Below are 14262 nucleotides of genomic sequence, written 5' to 3' on the forward strand. Positions count from 1 at the left end.
GTGGTCTTTTTGCACCTCTTCGATCAACTATTATTAGTGAGCTGACCTCAAAATCGTGTAAAGAGCTGTAAAGTAAGCATCCTGCCCATGACAGGTGGCTTGCGAAGATAACAGGACTAGGGCAGTCCTAGGGAATGCACTTTATAAAAGGTGCTACAACCTCCAAAAGACAACAAAGATGTATCTGTCACAGTCCTTCATATTCTCTGCCTCAGTTTGGAAACTCCCTTGACTTTTAATACCTACAGGAGAGTAGCTTCACAGCCTGCTGCATCCTGACCTGTTTGCTGGGAGCTTCAAAAAGCTGTTCTGCCTCTGATTAACTTGACATAAACATGAATGGTTGCACAATGCAGCATGTGGAGCAGCTGCTGATGGATTCTGATGATCACCATGAAGGATCTAAAGGACTTACTGTGTTGGAAAGAGCAAACGTTTCAGGGAAACAGCCTGACTTCCAAGCTTCCAAACAACAGGTGGACGAGTTGCATTAATAGGTGTTACTTTTGCTCTGTGTCACTCATGTCACACATTGCTATATCTTACGGAATGCAACATACAAAGACCAACAGGCACCCAGCTAGCATCATTTGTTTAATAAAGTCTTTTCTGTTTTTAAAAAAGTTTACAAGACAGATGTATTTCGCATGATAAACAACTAGTGTCTGATCTTTCCTTTTAATAACTTAATCCATGCAGAAAGACTAGACTGCCTAACTTGGTGTTACACAGCAGTTGAACAATATACCAAAATATACACAGACTGTCATGCTGACATGGAAACAAGTAGCACATGACATCATAGAGTGAGAATCAAAGTACAAGCTTGCTTGAATAATTTTTAGAATTCAAGTGTAAGTTTAAGGAAAAACCCTGATTTATTTTTGAAATGTAGCTTATGTACCAAGAGTGAATGTTCTGCTACAATCTGCCTACGGCCATCCTTTATTCAGCAGTCATGTGAAAACACATACACAGAAATGTTACAAGTCCTTTTTACTACTGGTACTACACATTAACAACTGAATCTGACAGCATTGCTTTGGTTGTTTCAATACAGAATGATGTAAGTTTCTATTGTCTTAGTTCTGCTTTTCCATTTTCCATTTTTATCCAAAATCCTCAAGGAGTGGTGCTGAGGTGAATGTCTGTTAGGTCTCTCTTCAAGAATCCAGTGCAGCTTTTGTATGAGAAACTGTGGAAGGCAAAATAACAGAAACATTACTGGATATGGAGCAGAAAAGTACAGGATTCCTTTAACTTACACAGAGAGAAGTATCTTGACTTACTGTCACAGCACAGAAATTTAATGCTAGGTTATAACATTTTAGGAATGTTCAGCAATCTGGATTTTCAAATGCTACTGGAAAGGTCAGGCTGATTAGAGCACTCTAGAATACAAATACCTGCTCTCTAAAATGTTCCTATATCAACATAAAACCCAGAAACAGTGGGGGAAAGCTTGTATTCCTGTAGCATAGCAGTAAGGCCAACAGTTGCTGGGAAACAGTACGTTTCTGCTTTATTTCTTAAGGAAATTTTCTCCTTTCCAATGTGACTACTCATCTCTAGGATCAAAACAGGTACACTGAGCATCAAGCCCAAGAGAGCGGAATTCATGTGATTTCAGTTATTGTATTACACAACAATCCAGTTTTATCCACAATCTAATCAACAGAATCATTTCACACCACTCCTTAAGCTGTTCGCCGGGAGGCCAGAGAAAAACAACAACTTTGTGGACTTGAAAGTTTCTCTCTTTTTCCAGGTCAATCCAAAACAATGTAGTGTATTTCCATAAATCTACTTGATATGCCTTATTCAAATTCATTCAAATTACTATCAGATAGGTAATAACATGGACTTCTATAAAGCAGACATCACCCCTCAGTGTCTGACCACTTGGGAAATTCGAGAAGAGGGGAGGGAAGAGGAAAGATCTGAGTGATGTGTGATATTGAAGAGTATAAATCACATGCTGGACAGAACCCTAGGGATAGGAAAATGAGGGAAAGGCTAGGTTTAACTTTGCAATGCTGTTCCTGCTTAAACTGCCAAGTGAGGGCTTTGCTGTGCAGATGAGGGAAATAATACTTCCCTGGGATCTTGGAAGCACAAAATCAGCAACACAGCACATTTATTTTAAAAAAAAAAAAAAAAAAAAAAAAAAAGGAAAGTAAAGCTGCAGCTTCCAGTTCTGGCCTATCTCCAATTTCCTGAAGTATTTTCCACTTCCATTACTGGAGATTATTTATTTCTTCAGGTATTACAAATAGTGGGGGGTGTTCCACAGTGACCAGGCTGCTAGGTAAAGACAGGGAGAGAAATCACGCATCTCAGCTCTGAAGAATACAAAGCGGGATTCTAAGTGAAGTTACTGCTGTGCCGTAAGACCAATATTTTAGAATTCCAGTCTCAGCCTGAAACCAGTTGTGGCTGGGCCAAACTCAAGATGCACACTTCCAGCCAAACATACAGCTGGGAAGAGGTTTTCACCCACATCTCCATTCTGGCATGCCAACTGCAAATCAAAAAGAAAGCTACCCACCAGTAACATCATTGGAATTCCACCTTTCAACACATCTAATGCAGCTCTCAGCAGACTCCAAGTACTGCTTCAGTAAAGCACCCAGGGTTTGAGACTGCCAAACAGGAGGACACAACTTCACAGGAGTGTAAAAGCCATACCTGAGGCCTGCTTTGCATGAGCTACGGCTCTCTTTCCGAAGACACATCTCCTTCTGCTCCACTGCTTGCACTGGGGTCATCTTTGTTACGGGGGGCGTTTCTTTCTCTACTTGATTCAGAGGGTACCTTGGTTCTGGTCTTCTCTTTTCTTTGTTGTTGCTTTTCAAGTTTTGCCAGCTACTCACAAAGCAAGGACAGTGAGGAAACATTTTTTGGGATAAGCCAATTTCAGAAGACAATATTTTTAAAAAATCGTCAATGAGCATTTGCAGCAAACTTGTATCTCAATTCATAATACCTATGCATGGATCAGTAAGGCAGAAAAGGAAAAATAATAATTAAAAACAAGAAACAAAGAAAAAAACCCACAAGGCTGGGATTTTCAGACATTTGGAGAAGACAGTGAATTGTCACACACCAACATGATTGCCTCCCTCAGTAGAAAAGTGCACATATTCCAGTGACTACCCTCTGCTTTTCAGATCTTCTTTCCTGCTTACTACAATCTGTCAACACGGGAAAGAATAAAACACGAGGACCAAAAGGGGGAGCTGAATTTCACCAAGCTCCCATTCTGTTTGGGTGGCAGTTTTGTAGGTGCCAGGTTTCTAACAACAGAATACCTCAAGTTCAGCCACCCAGTACGCAAGAATACTTCTATTTTTGCAGAAAAAGAGATACCCGAACCTTAGCATCACATGGAATACAGAATAACCATTTCAAATCAGCTTGGACAAAACCTTCAGCTAACACTGCCTTGCCACCTCCCTTAGAACTGTTTTCAGCGCTCCTAGAAGAGTCAAACTAAGCCAGTATTATTTTTACATCTCTTTCCCATTTTTCTGAGGAGCAGGTTACAGTAAGTTTTGGGGACACTACAAACTGAGAGTCACTTAAATCACCATGGACACTTTGTGTAGTTCATTGGTTTGGTTCATTTCCACCACTTTCTGATTTTCTCAAGTCCTTCCATGAGAGTTCTCCCAAGATAAAGCCACACTAGACAGAGAATCAAGTAAAAGGGTATGTGTGCTGATCATGAATTAGACTGGCTTATGGAAGATGCATAAGATGTAAATCTGAGCTGTGAGTCAGTATGAGCTTTGTGGACAGAATGCAAAGCCTCAGGAGGATGTACAGCATCCCCTTGTATCTTATCCTCCATACACACCATCGTTACACACCTGTACACATGGAATGTGAGATATTCTTCAATTTAATCAATAATTACAGAGTACCCCTCACCACAAAGCCAAACCAGTCAAACCTGCTGCATGGAACCTAGAAACAGCTGTTGCAATGTGTACCCCATCCTTTTGCTGCAGCATCAGGCTCCTAGCAGCGATCCTTCTTCAGTAACAATGGTGCAAAAAATAATGGCTGAGGAGCGTGTTGGTCTGTAACTTATATCTACATTAAACTTCATAGTTTCTGTAAACTATGATTACTAAATGACATAGAAATCCACTCTTCTCTAAGTAGTATCCTTTCTTATTTCTTATTATTCTTATTCTCTTTCTTATTACTTGAAAGAAAAACAGAAAGCCTTGCATTGTGGGACACAGTATCCACGTAGATAATATATATTTGTTCATATATATTACAGAGGCAGAAAGGGCTCAATATACGATGCTTCACCAATCGCATGCCAATATAGATAGCATGTATTACCAATTCAAACATGCCTAAGCTGGCCATTTTCCTGGATGGTCTTGAGGGCAAATAGCACGCTACAGCTTCTGAAATATATGCAGTTATACACGTACATATTTTCTTAAGTACAAAGTGACCGTACACTCTGTTGAAATCTCTGTAGTATTCATATCCTAGAGTAAAGAGTATGCAACAGATGGTCTCTGAAGTTACTACGAGGGACCTAGAAACTACCTAGTTCTGTAACTAGTTAGAGAACAATGCAGCGCAGGAGCATGAACGGCAAACAGAATAGCAGATATTCAGAGATAAATCCAGATCCATTTTCACACCTAGCTCTGAAGCATTCCCAAGGCTCTAGGCATGACTCCTCAGCCAAATCTCTCCCACAGAGGGCAACAACTTTAACATAGGAAGAGAAAAACAGGAGCAGTAGTTACCTTGAATATTGAGAACAACACCCATGCGGTCATGAGCTGACCCAGTTCAAAGAAAAATGACACGAGTTCATTTATATGAGAGGAGAGGATCATTTAATAAGCTGTATTAATCCTTGTCTTATCACGAATGGAATTTAACGATTTCCGTTAAACTATAACAAAGGTAAAATTCACAAGTGAAGTTTCATCCACCTGAAACTCAAATAACACTGAAATGAATAAAGATTTGTGTGCATCTCCATGCGTGTTCTCCAATCTGTCCATGTTTCACAATCAGTCTACGAACTAGAGTTCAGACGCAAAGATTAAATACACCTTTCTTTGTACTCTCAAAATACAGACTCATCTTTATTATGCAGGCAATAAAAGAATTGCTCATCTCTTAATTTTTTTCATTTCCTTGCTTATAGAGAGTTTGTGTAATTTAAGGACATTGTAGAAGCACACTCTGCCAGAAAAGACCTGCCTGCACGCTGAAAATAACATGACAGCTAATTTTTTGGTATTACAGTGAAGAAAACTTCAGGCAGACAGTTCCGGTTCAATGAAACCAATGCTTTTCACACGAACACAGAGTGTGCTGACACTCAGCATCTCATCTGTAGAACTATCATGAGCTACTTGTATCTACTGAGTTGCTGGAACACAGTCAGAGAAGCAATGAAGCTGGTGAAGGGACCAGAAAGCAGGACACATGAGAGGCTGAGGGAACTGGTTAGTCTGAAGAAGAGGAGGCTGAGGGGAGAGCTCATTACCCTCTACAACTACCAGAAAGGAGGCTGCAGTGAGGAGGGTGTTGGTCTCTGTTCTCAGGTGGCAAGTGATAAGATGTGAGCAAACAGCCTCAAGTTGTGCCAGGGGAGGTTTAGAGTGAGTATCAGGAAGAATTTCTTCAGGGAAAGACTGGTTAAGTATTGGAATGGGCTGTGCGGAGAGGTAGTGGAGTACCCATCCCAGGAGATATTTAAGAAATGCGGGGATGTGGCACTTCTGGACATGGTTTAGTGACGGGATTTCATAGCATGAGGTGATGGTTGGGCTTGATGATCTCGAGTGTCTTTTCCAATCTAAACAACTCTGATTCTGTGTGCAGTGTAGCTACATCTGCATAAGCAATGAATAGTTCATAATTATAACACAAGATCAGACATCCTCTATCTTGAGCTTTGACATAGTTAAAAAAATATGTGCACAGGATTAGAATCAGCAGCTCTCAACCTCTTCAGACAGTCTCAACTGCAGACACAACAGGACTAACATGGAAATAACTTCATATGTAAACCTGCAAATGCTGATCCTTTCATCTATAAAACACCAACCAAGATCAGCTGTTCAGAAACTGCTGGTCCCTTGCCAGCAGTCAGTACCAGTGCTATACTTCTTTGGGGATCAATATCTTGTCTGACCCAACTTCTGAACTTCTGAAGCATGGAAGAAGTCAGAAATGTCTTGAAATATTTCAAGTGTTTAAGATCATATTCCTTGTGACAATATACAAAAAAATGCAAGAGTCCTCAGTCCACAGAAAGCAACTTTTCTTTCCTGCCATTATCACATTAATATTTTACACTGCTGAGACACTGCTGATAAAAATAAGTAAATTTCAAACAATGTGGACATTACTTTGTTCTGAGTGAATTGCTCAAAATATAAAATAATAGTTTTAATAAAGGTCAAAATCTACATTTGAGTTGACAGCTTTTTTGGCAAATTCTAACCTGATGCAATTTAATAGTATACAACAGACATGAAAACCTGGAAACTGAATAAATACAGAGGAAAGGTAGACTGCTCACTGAAAGAAGATTTCACTATTCAGAAATGTCTGCCACTACATAAGATGTAGTACTGTGATGATACATTACTTTTGCAATCAATTTGCTATAGTATGAAGATGCAAACTGCCATAAGGACATTACAAAAAATGCAGTGTTAGTTAACAAGCAAATGATTGCACTGAGATAAAATGTTTATCTAAGGCGTACTGCAACAACAGAGCTGCTGAAAGGTGGCACAGAGAGCACAACCTGCTGAGGTGGTGGAAGCCAAGACATTGCGGGGCTCCATCTTGTAGTCACAGGCAGCAGGTCACAGATGTTGCCACCTATCTAATGCCCTCAACTGCAGGCTACAACAAATACTACTCTTCAAAGGATACGCCCACCTGTAACCCAGGACTGAGCCACACAAGAGCTTGAACAGTTTGTGCAGTAAATATAACAGGAAAGTTTACTAGAAAGGGAACATTTCCTTTCCTACTCCACAAAGAGGTTAAGTGGCAAAAGCAGAGGGTTAATGCTGCCTCAAGTACCACAGCTAAAACTCAGCCCTAACAAGTCTACACTACAAACACGACACCTGAAAACACTGGGCTGTAACTCTCTTGAGGGCTGAGGAACAGCTCAAAAGGGAGCTTTCTTCTCTGCCATCTAGATTTTTACACACTATTTCCTAGGTAAATCAGCAGCAGCTCAATTCCTCTTAGTGGGGATGTGAGTGCTTACATCTACAAGCAGCCGTTAATCCACACACAGAGCTGCTGCTGCTGCTAATTATGTACAGCTTGGGCTGATAACAGTCTGTGCTAAACTCTAAGATTACAGACAACCTGGGAACAGGTGAGCTCCTCCTCTGGGTAAAACACCACAAATGGATGCAGAATAGAATTTGAAGGTAAAACAAAACCAACTCCAAACCAAGATACCTTGGCAACTATGCAATTACTTTACTTTTCAGAGGCTGCATGGAAAGCACAAAATCCTCATGCCCAAGGGAAAGTGTACTGCTTCGTAACAGGAATGCTTCCCTGGGATGATACAATGCCCTCACACATCTGTGCAACATAAGGGCAGATGTACACCTTTGCAGCGGAAGCATAACCTGGACATCCATTCCTTCCACAGTCTCTCTGGCTTGCTTACCTGTTTAGGGTCAACAGCAGCAGCTGGGGATTCCAACTCTATTGTTACAGGACCATCATTCTGGATGTGTACCTGCATGTAGGCGCCAAACTTGCCATCTGAAAAGGGAAGAGACAGAAGTGGTGAAAGAACAACATGTACCAAAATCTTTGCCAAATGTGCTACTGGAGGAAAGAAGTAGGAAAGACGGAGGAAATAACAGCCAACTAATCAACTGCAAAGAGCTACTAAAAAGTCTAAATGCACTTAGCTCTGTGCTCTGACTCAATGATAATAAATACACAGCTAAGTACAGAGATGTCCACAAAACAGAACTAGGCTACAAATAATCGTGGTGCTCACAGTTTAGGAAAAGCAGGACAGTTCTCTTGGGTAGGAGCTAAAATTGTAAAGCAGCTAAGCCTAGGGGTCTAGTCCAGCTAGCCAGGCTGATGGTATGAAGAAATCTTATATATGGTCAAAGGGCTGAAAAAAGAAAGAAGCCTTTCTGAAACACTTGACATTGACTACTCTAGAACAGGGAACACTGGTTTGCAGGTTGATCCCAATCTGACAGAGTAACTCCTATGTTCCTGTGTGCAACCTAGGCTGTTCTTTGTCAGATTTTGGTAAAATGGGGAGATGTCCCAGACAAAAGCATGTCCTGTAAGTCTGGCAGAAGTCTGGTATTCACTTAAAAGTAAAAAAGAAGGCGACTTGTTTGGGCATGTCCAACATATATGGGCCATATCCTAACAGACCTACTGCCCAACTGCTTTTCCAAAGGCTGCATGCCACAAGCCACTGCGACCTAGAGAAACAAGCTTTGGCAAAGCCACACACTGTAGCACCACCGAAGAGATTGCTGGCAATAATCCAGCAGCTGAGGAAAAGGTTCCTGGATCTTTGGCTCATTATTTGTCAAAAAGAGAAGATTAAAAAGCTGCTGTCAAAATACAAAATGTTTGAGAGCATATCAGAAACAGTATTTTCCAAATCTCAAGCATAAAGACGTAGATACCTGGAGACACATCCATTTTTATGGCCCTCTTTTCAGTGAAAGAAGCAATTCTATGCTTGCTTTTTACTTTACCTGAATATACACGTCCAAAGCGATCAAATCTTAGTAGAGCAAACCTTATTCCCACTGACTTCTCAGGAAAGTTAAAAATTCCAGAAGCACTTGGTCTAACGAATTCAGAGCATAAGTTTTATGTTGTGGACCAAAAAGGATGCACAGATAGGGGTATGAGAAGTGCATTCCTTATCACCAGCAAACGCTGACTGGAGGAATATATCAAGCCATTGGAAGGCTGACACAAGAAAAGCATTTTAAGTATGAGTTTCACTGTGCATTGTTGAAAAGCACTGCATGATAAGGGTGGATACCTGGGATAATTATCTTTCATCAGCAGTCAACGTGAAGCTGAATATCCAAAGCTTTCTCCAGCTAGTTTTCTGCCTCTCCCTCTCAAATTTTCCACTTCACTCTGTTAATGCTCCATTTAAACACACACACAAAAAGACTCTTGTCTTCTGGACAACTGTACCAAAAATTCACCTCTAAATCCGGAAATGGTCAGAAATCAAGCAGAAAAGATTAAGGGTGGATAGAGAACAAACGCAAAGGGAAGCCAAGCATTTTCTGGTGAATAGAAAACCGTTGCATAATGGCATACATTTGAGAAAACACAGTCTAAATCAAATGCTGTTTTCAAGCACCACATTACACCTCCCACTATCATCACTGTCACTTATCAAAAAGTAAAAATAAAGTGCCAGATTGAGACGCACTGTTCATCACACACTGGTGATGCCTTCGAGCCTGACTAACCACCCAAGCCTCAGAAGAAATGTTTTGGGTTACTCTAGCACAAAGACATCCAGCCTTCGAGCAAGCCTGACATCACAGCTTATTCTCATAGCTACAGCCTCTCTGGGTTACATCATCATTCACGTTGAACAATTGCTGACAACATGAGAACATCTAAACGTCAAGGTGTTCCAGGGGAATGCCAGGAAATGGCATGGCTAGAGGAAGGCTGGATGGATCACCCAACATCCCCTCACCTGCTGCTGCATACAGACAGCTCCTTTGCAGCACAAATAGAAACTCACAAAAGAAAGTACCAATCACAGAAAAGCACATACACAACGTCCACTGGTCACATCAAGGACCTCACCAACCTTCTGCCCTTACCTTTAATAAGCTCTGGTTTGTAGGCTTTTCTTAGCTGCTCTAGGAAGTTGTTATAAAAACTCTCCGCCTGCTCTGTGGGCATTGCCATGTGGTAGTCAGGTTTGTTTCCTTTCAGGATGCACTGGAGCGTAAATTGGCTCACACACAACACTTCATACTGCTTATCCATCACACTTTTGGACCAGTGCTTCCCATTTTCATCTTCAAACACTCTCAAGTTTAAGATCTTTCGAACCCTGGGAGAAGAGAAAGATTTCTGAAGTTTCTCAGTTGTCCCATTCAGGATCAACAGATGCAGGTAATACCTACCACACTGGAAGAGATAAAAGGGATGGCAGATGCACATTCATTCTGCCACCACATAACAGATTTCCCTTGTCCCCTCCTTCCTAAATCACAGAGATCTCCTCACATTTGGCACAGCCATAACTAAGAAAGCCCTTGGTTGTACTTCATCTTTTTATAGAGCACAAGATCAGGACAGAACAATTGCACGTTACAGAGCGTCATAAAGATGGTGTAGTAAGTAAAAAAAGCTTACTCTTTACTCTCTGATTTTATATGTCACAACATTACTTAACATGCATGGATTTGGAAACTTTAATCCTCCTACTGCACGGGGAAATCACACTCAGCATAACTGAAATGAAATGAGATCATCTTAAACTACATTTGTTTCCAAACATGTTTCACATCTCCTCCTCCATCTCCTCCTTGCATGCTTCCCAGACCCAACCCCACAAGCCAGGTGATGACGGCACTTTCTCATCAGGATGACGAGGAAGGCGGTCAACGGTGCAGCAAAGTGGGGACTGGGACTTATCCTTAGATAAGTCTGGAGGCAGAGGCTGGAAATGACTGGCTTGAACTAACACGACAAGGATCAGTGGACTTTCACAAATGCAGACTTGCAACCTGACCTATGGTTCAACTTTGACTGATACCACGAGTGCATGCGTGTCACTCTCCAGTCTTCTGTTTATTCTTTTAGCTTCACATCTTCAGCATCTACCAACAATTAAATGCAGCAACTGCAAAGTATTTCAATTGCAGCCATCAGCTAGATCTTTTATGCTGCAGCAGAAGTGAGGTATTTCACATAAAACAAAGCGGTGAATTTACTATGAACTAGCTTCAGGCTTTCCCATCACTGAGGCACAGTTATATACATATATATATCCTTGCCAATTTTTGCACGTCAAAGACAAACAGAAATGAATTAAGTGGATGGTTAAAAGCTTTGAAAGGCCTGGCACATTGGCCTAAATCTTCATCACTGCTGTGAGCATGACAAAGTTTAATGACAAAGTTGTTGGTTGTTTCATTTACAGGATTACTAAAGTTTCCTTTAATAGCACATGAAGAGACTGGTTAAGCTGATTTCTTCTTATTCGTTGTTTTCAGATGCAGTCTTCCCACCTTTCCTGTGTCAGCTATCCAAACATCCTGGTGCTGTGAGCATAGTTGTTAGTGATTGCACTCTTGGAATATTCAGAAGCATCTTTAATTTGACAAAGTAGAAATGAGAAACAACAATCGAGCAAACATTACACACTGAAGAGGCAAATAGTAAGACAAGCCATAGAAGAATGTCTTAATAAAAGTGTCTTCAGCTTTGCTATTATTTTCTACAAGTTTCACATGTGAGATCCCTATAGACCTTTAGTTTGCATCTTCACTCTCTACTTTCTCTTCCACATCCACTAAGGGATGTTTCACCCTCACTTACATTCTTCTCTCTTCACTGCTTGAAGAAGCCTTTCCTCTTCTTGAACAGGTTCTATTACCTGCTTCTTCTTTGCCTTCATAAGAATTGAGATCAGCCATTGAATGATAAAAAGCCTGAAGGAATAGAGTAACTGCCTGGAGAGCACTCCCCTGCACGTGTTTGGTGGTTGAATCACGGTATTTTGTGGCCACAGAAGGGATGGCAGAGCCAGACCTCTAGGCTGCCAAAATTAATTCATCTTTACAGAAAAGTAACTGATGAGATTACCCAGTGTTTTGGAAGAACAGAACTTCTCACACGCAAACTAAAATTCGTCCGAGGTTTCTGATATATCACAAACTTGAAGAGTGGAGGCCTTTAGAGTAAGCTCTTACAGAAAAAGGGCAGACACTCAAATAACAAAGATTAGAAATAAAAATAACGTGTTGATCCTTCCTATTTGAGTCTTTTTGTGATAAAAGCCACACAGATAGGAAACGGAAAACTGCTTTTATCAATGGGGCATAAAAAGCAAACTCTAATTAAATACTAGCATCCCAAGTAAAATCTGAACAGGAACTAACACAGGCAAACCTGTGTATTCCAACAGAAAGAGTGCCTCATTTCCTTAGCTACAGAATAGGTATTACTGAACCAAAAATGCACAAATAAAAGAACAGAAAGTAAAAGGAAACATGACTTACATGTGCTCCAGCTCTCTTTGCGTATCTTCTAAAGAAATGCCCAGCAGCACACAGAGGCCTCGCCCTATTGAACTTATTTGTTCACCACCCACTGGGAAAGGGGAAAAAAACAAGTAAGATGAAATCATAGAATTGCAGCCAGATCAGGTTGCTCAGAACCCCATCCAGCCTGACTTGAATGTCTCCAGGGACAGGGCATCCACCTCTTCTCTGGGCAACCTGTGCCAGTGCCTCACCACTCTTATCAGAAAAACTTCTTCCTTATATCCAACCTAAATCTCCCCTCTCTTAGTTTGAAAGAATTTTTGTGGCCCTCCTCTGGATGCGCTCCAACAGGTCTACATCTCTCCTGTACTAAGGACTCCACATCTGGACACAGTACTCCAGGTGAGGTCTCACCAGTGCAGAAAAGAGGGGAGGGATCACCCCCCTCAACCTGCTGGCCACACTTCTTTTGATGCAGGCCAGGATATATTGGCTATATATGAGGGCGCATTGCTGGCTCACATCCATCTTGCCATCCACCAGAACCCCCAGGTTCTTTCCAGCAGGGCTGTACTCCATCCTAATATCCACCTGCTTGTCCTGATAGTGGGGTTGCCACGACCCAGGTGCAAGACCTTGCACCTGAATTTGTTGAACCTTATGAGTTTCACCTGGGCCCACTGCCAGAGCCTGTCTAGGTCCCTCTGCATGGCATCTCATTCTTCACGCATGTCAACCACACCGCACCACACAGCTTAGTGTCATCCACAAACTTGCTGAAGGTGTACTTGATCCCACTGTTGATGTCACTGATCAAGGTATCTCAGAGCACCGGTCCCAGTAGGGACCCCTGAGGGACAACACCACTTGTCATTGATCCCCATCCGGACATTGAGCCATTGACCACCACTCTCTGCATACAAGATGAAGATTTATGCTTACAACTGGACCAGCAGCGCTAACCGCAGCAGCAGCACAACACTCTCCAATCTTTGGAAAAATGACCTGACTGAATTCAGCAAGCATACCCCATTTCTCTATCGCACCCCTCCCCAGCAGCTGCGAGAAAGCCATTTCTATTAGGGCCTCCTACTCCTCATTTGAAATATGACTTTGATCAACCCACAGCTCTGACCCTCCCGCTGAGAAGAGAGCTCCTTAACGGCTGTGAAAACAGAAGGCAAGCAGCCGCAGGCGGCAAAGAAAGACGACTGGGGCTGTACTGGCAGCACACGCCAGCAGCGCCGGGGCAAGTGAAAGCCACGCGCGAACGACGGTGAAGGGAGGGGGCCGCTGAGGGACCGCGCTGAGCGGAGTGCGGAAGGGGGCCCGGCCGCGGGGCGGGGGGAGAGGAGGCGGGGGCGGGCGGAGCGTTGCTGAAGCGTTGCTCCGCCCGCCCCCGCCTCCTTCCCCCCGCCCCTCCGGCTCCGGTGTCCCTCCCGGTGCCGCGCACTGACCTGTGACACTGGCCTGGGCCACCCGCTGGACGATGGCCTTCATGGCGGCGCGGCGCAGGCCCGGCGCGGGGAGGTGGCGGCGCTAGGCAACGGCGGCCGCCCCCTGCCGGCCCGCGGCGTTCACAGCGCCCCCTGGCGGATGGGAGGTACCGCCGCAGTGCTGGGGCGGCGGGCCGCGCAGGTAAGGGCGGTTCCTAGAGAGGCAGCCCCTATGGGACGCCCTAATGGAAACGGGGCTGCGTAGAAACAGAATGCCTACAGAAAGGTACGGAGGGGCTCCTTTCCTCTTAAGGTGGGGCTTTTTAATTTTATAATTATTTTTTCAGCCGTGCCTATAGAAAGCAAACTGGAGGTACCAGCACAGCCATACCATTCTCTTCTACAGGAAAGAGGTGTCCATAGGCACCCATGGCAGCTTCCTTCTGAAGGGAAGCAGCACCGGTAGGGACTGGGAGAAGCCCCTGAAGAAAGGAAATATGTCCACAAGCACTGGGAGAAACCTTTCTTCAGATCTGTGGCTTTCTGCC

At 42.9% G+C, this 14262-nt stretch overlaps 1 protein-coding gene across 1 annotated transcript; it reads right to left on the reverse strand.

Annotated features, from left to right (window-relative positions):
* Positions 582–13860, reverse strand: DTD1 (D-tyrosyl-tRNA deacylase 1). The gene is made up of 6 exons (XM_021391402.1): positions 13736–13860; positions 12294–12384; positions 9882–10117; positions 7703–7800; positions 2689–2865; positions 582–1195 (listed from the first exon to the last, which is right to left on the reverse strand). Exons 1-5 carry the CDS (start codon positions 13776–13778, stop codon positions 2710–2712), a joined length of 624 nt encoding a protein of 207 aa, XP_021247077.1. The 5' UTR covers positions 13779–13860; the 3' UTR covers positions 582–1195; positions 2689–2709.

Source organism: Numida meleagris, chromosome 3 (genome assembly GCF_002078875.1).
Source record: "Numida meleagris isolate 19003 breed g44 Domestic line chromosome 3, NumMel1.0, whole genome shotgun sequence".
Taxonomy (NCBI): Eukaryota; Metazoa; Chordata; class Aves; order Galliformes; family Numididae; genus Numida; species Numida meleagris.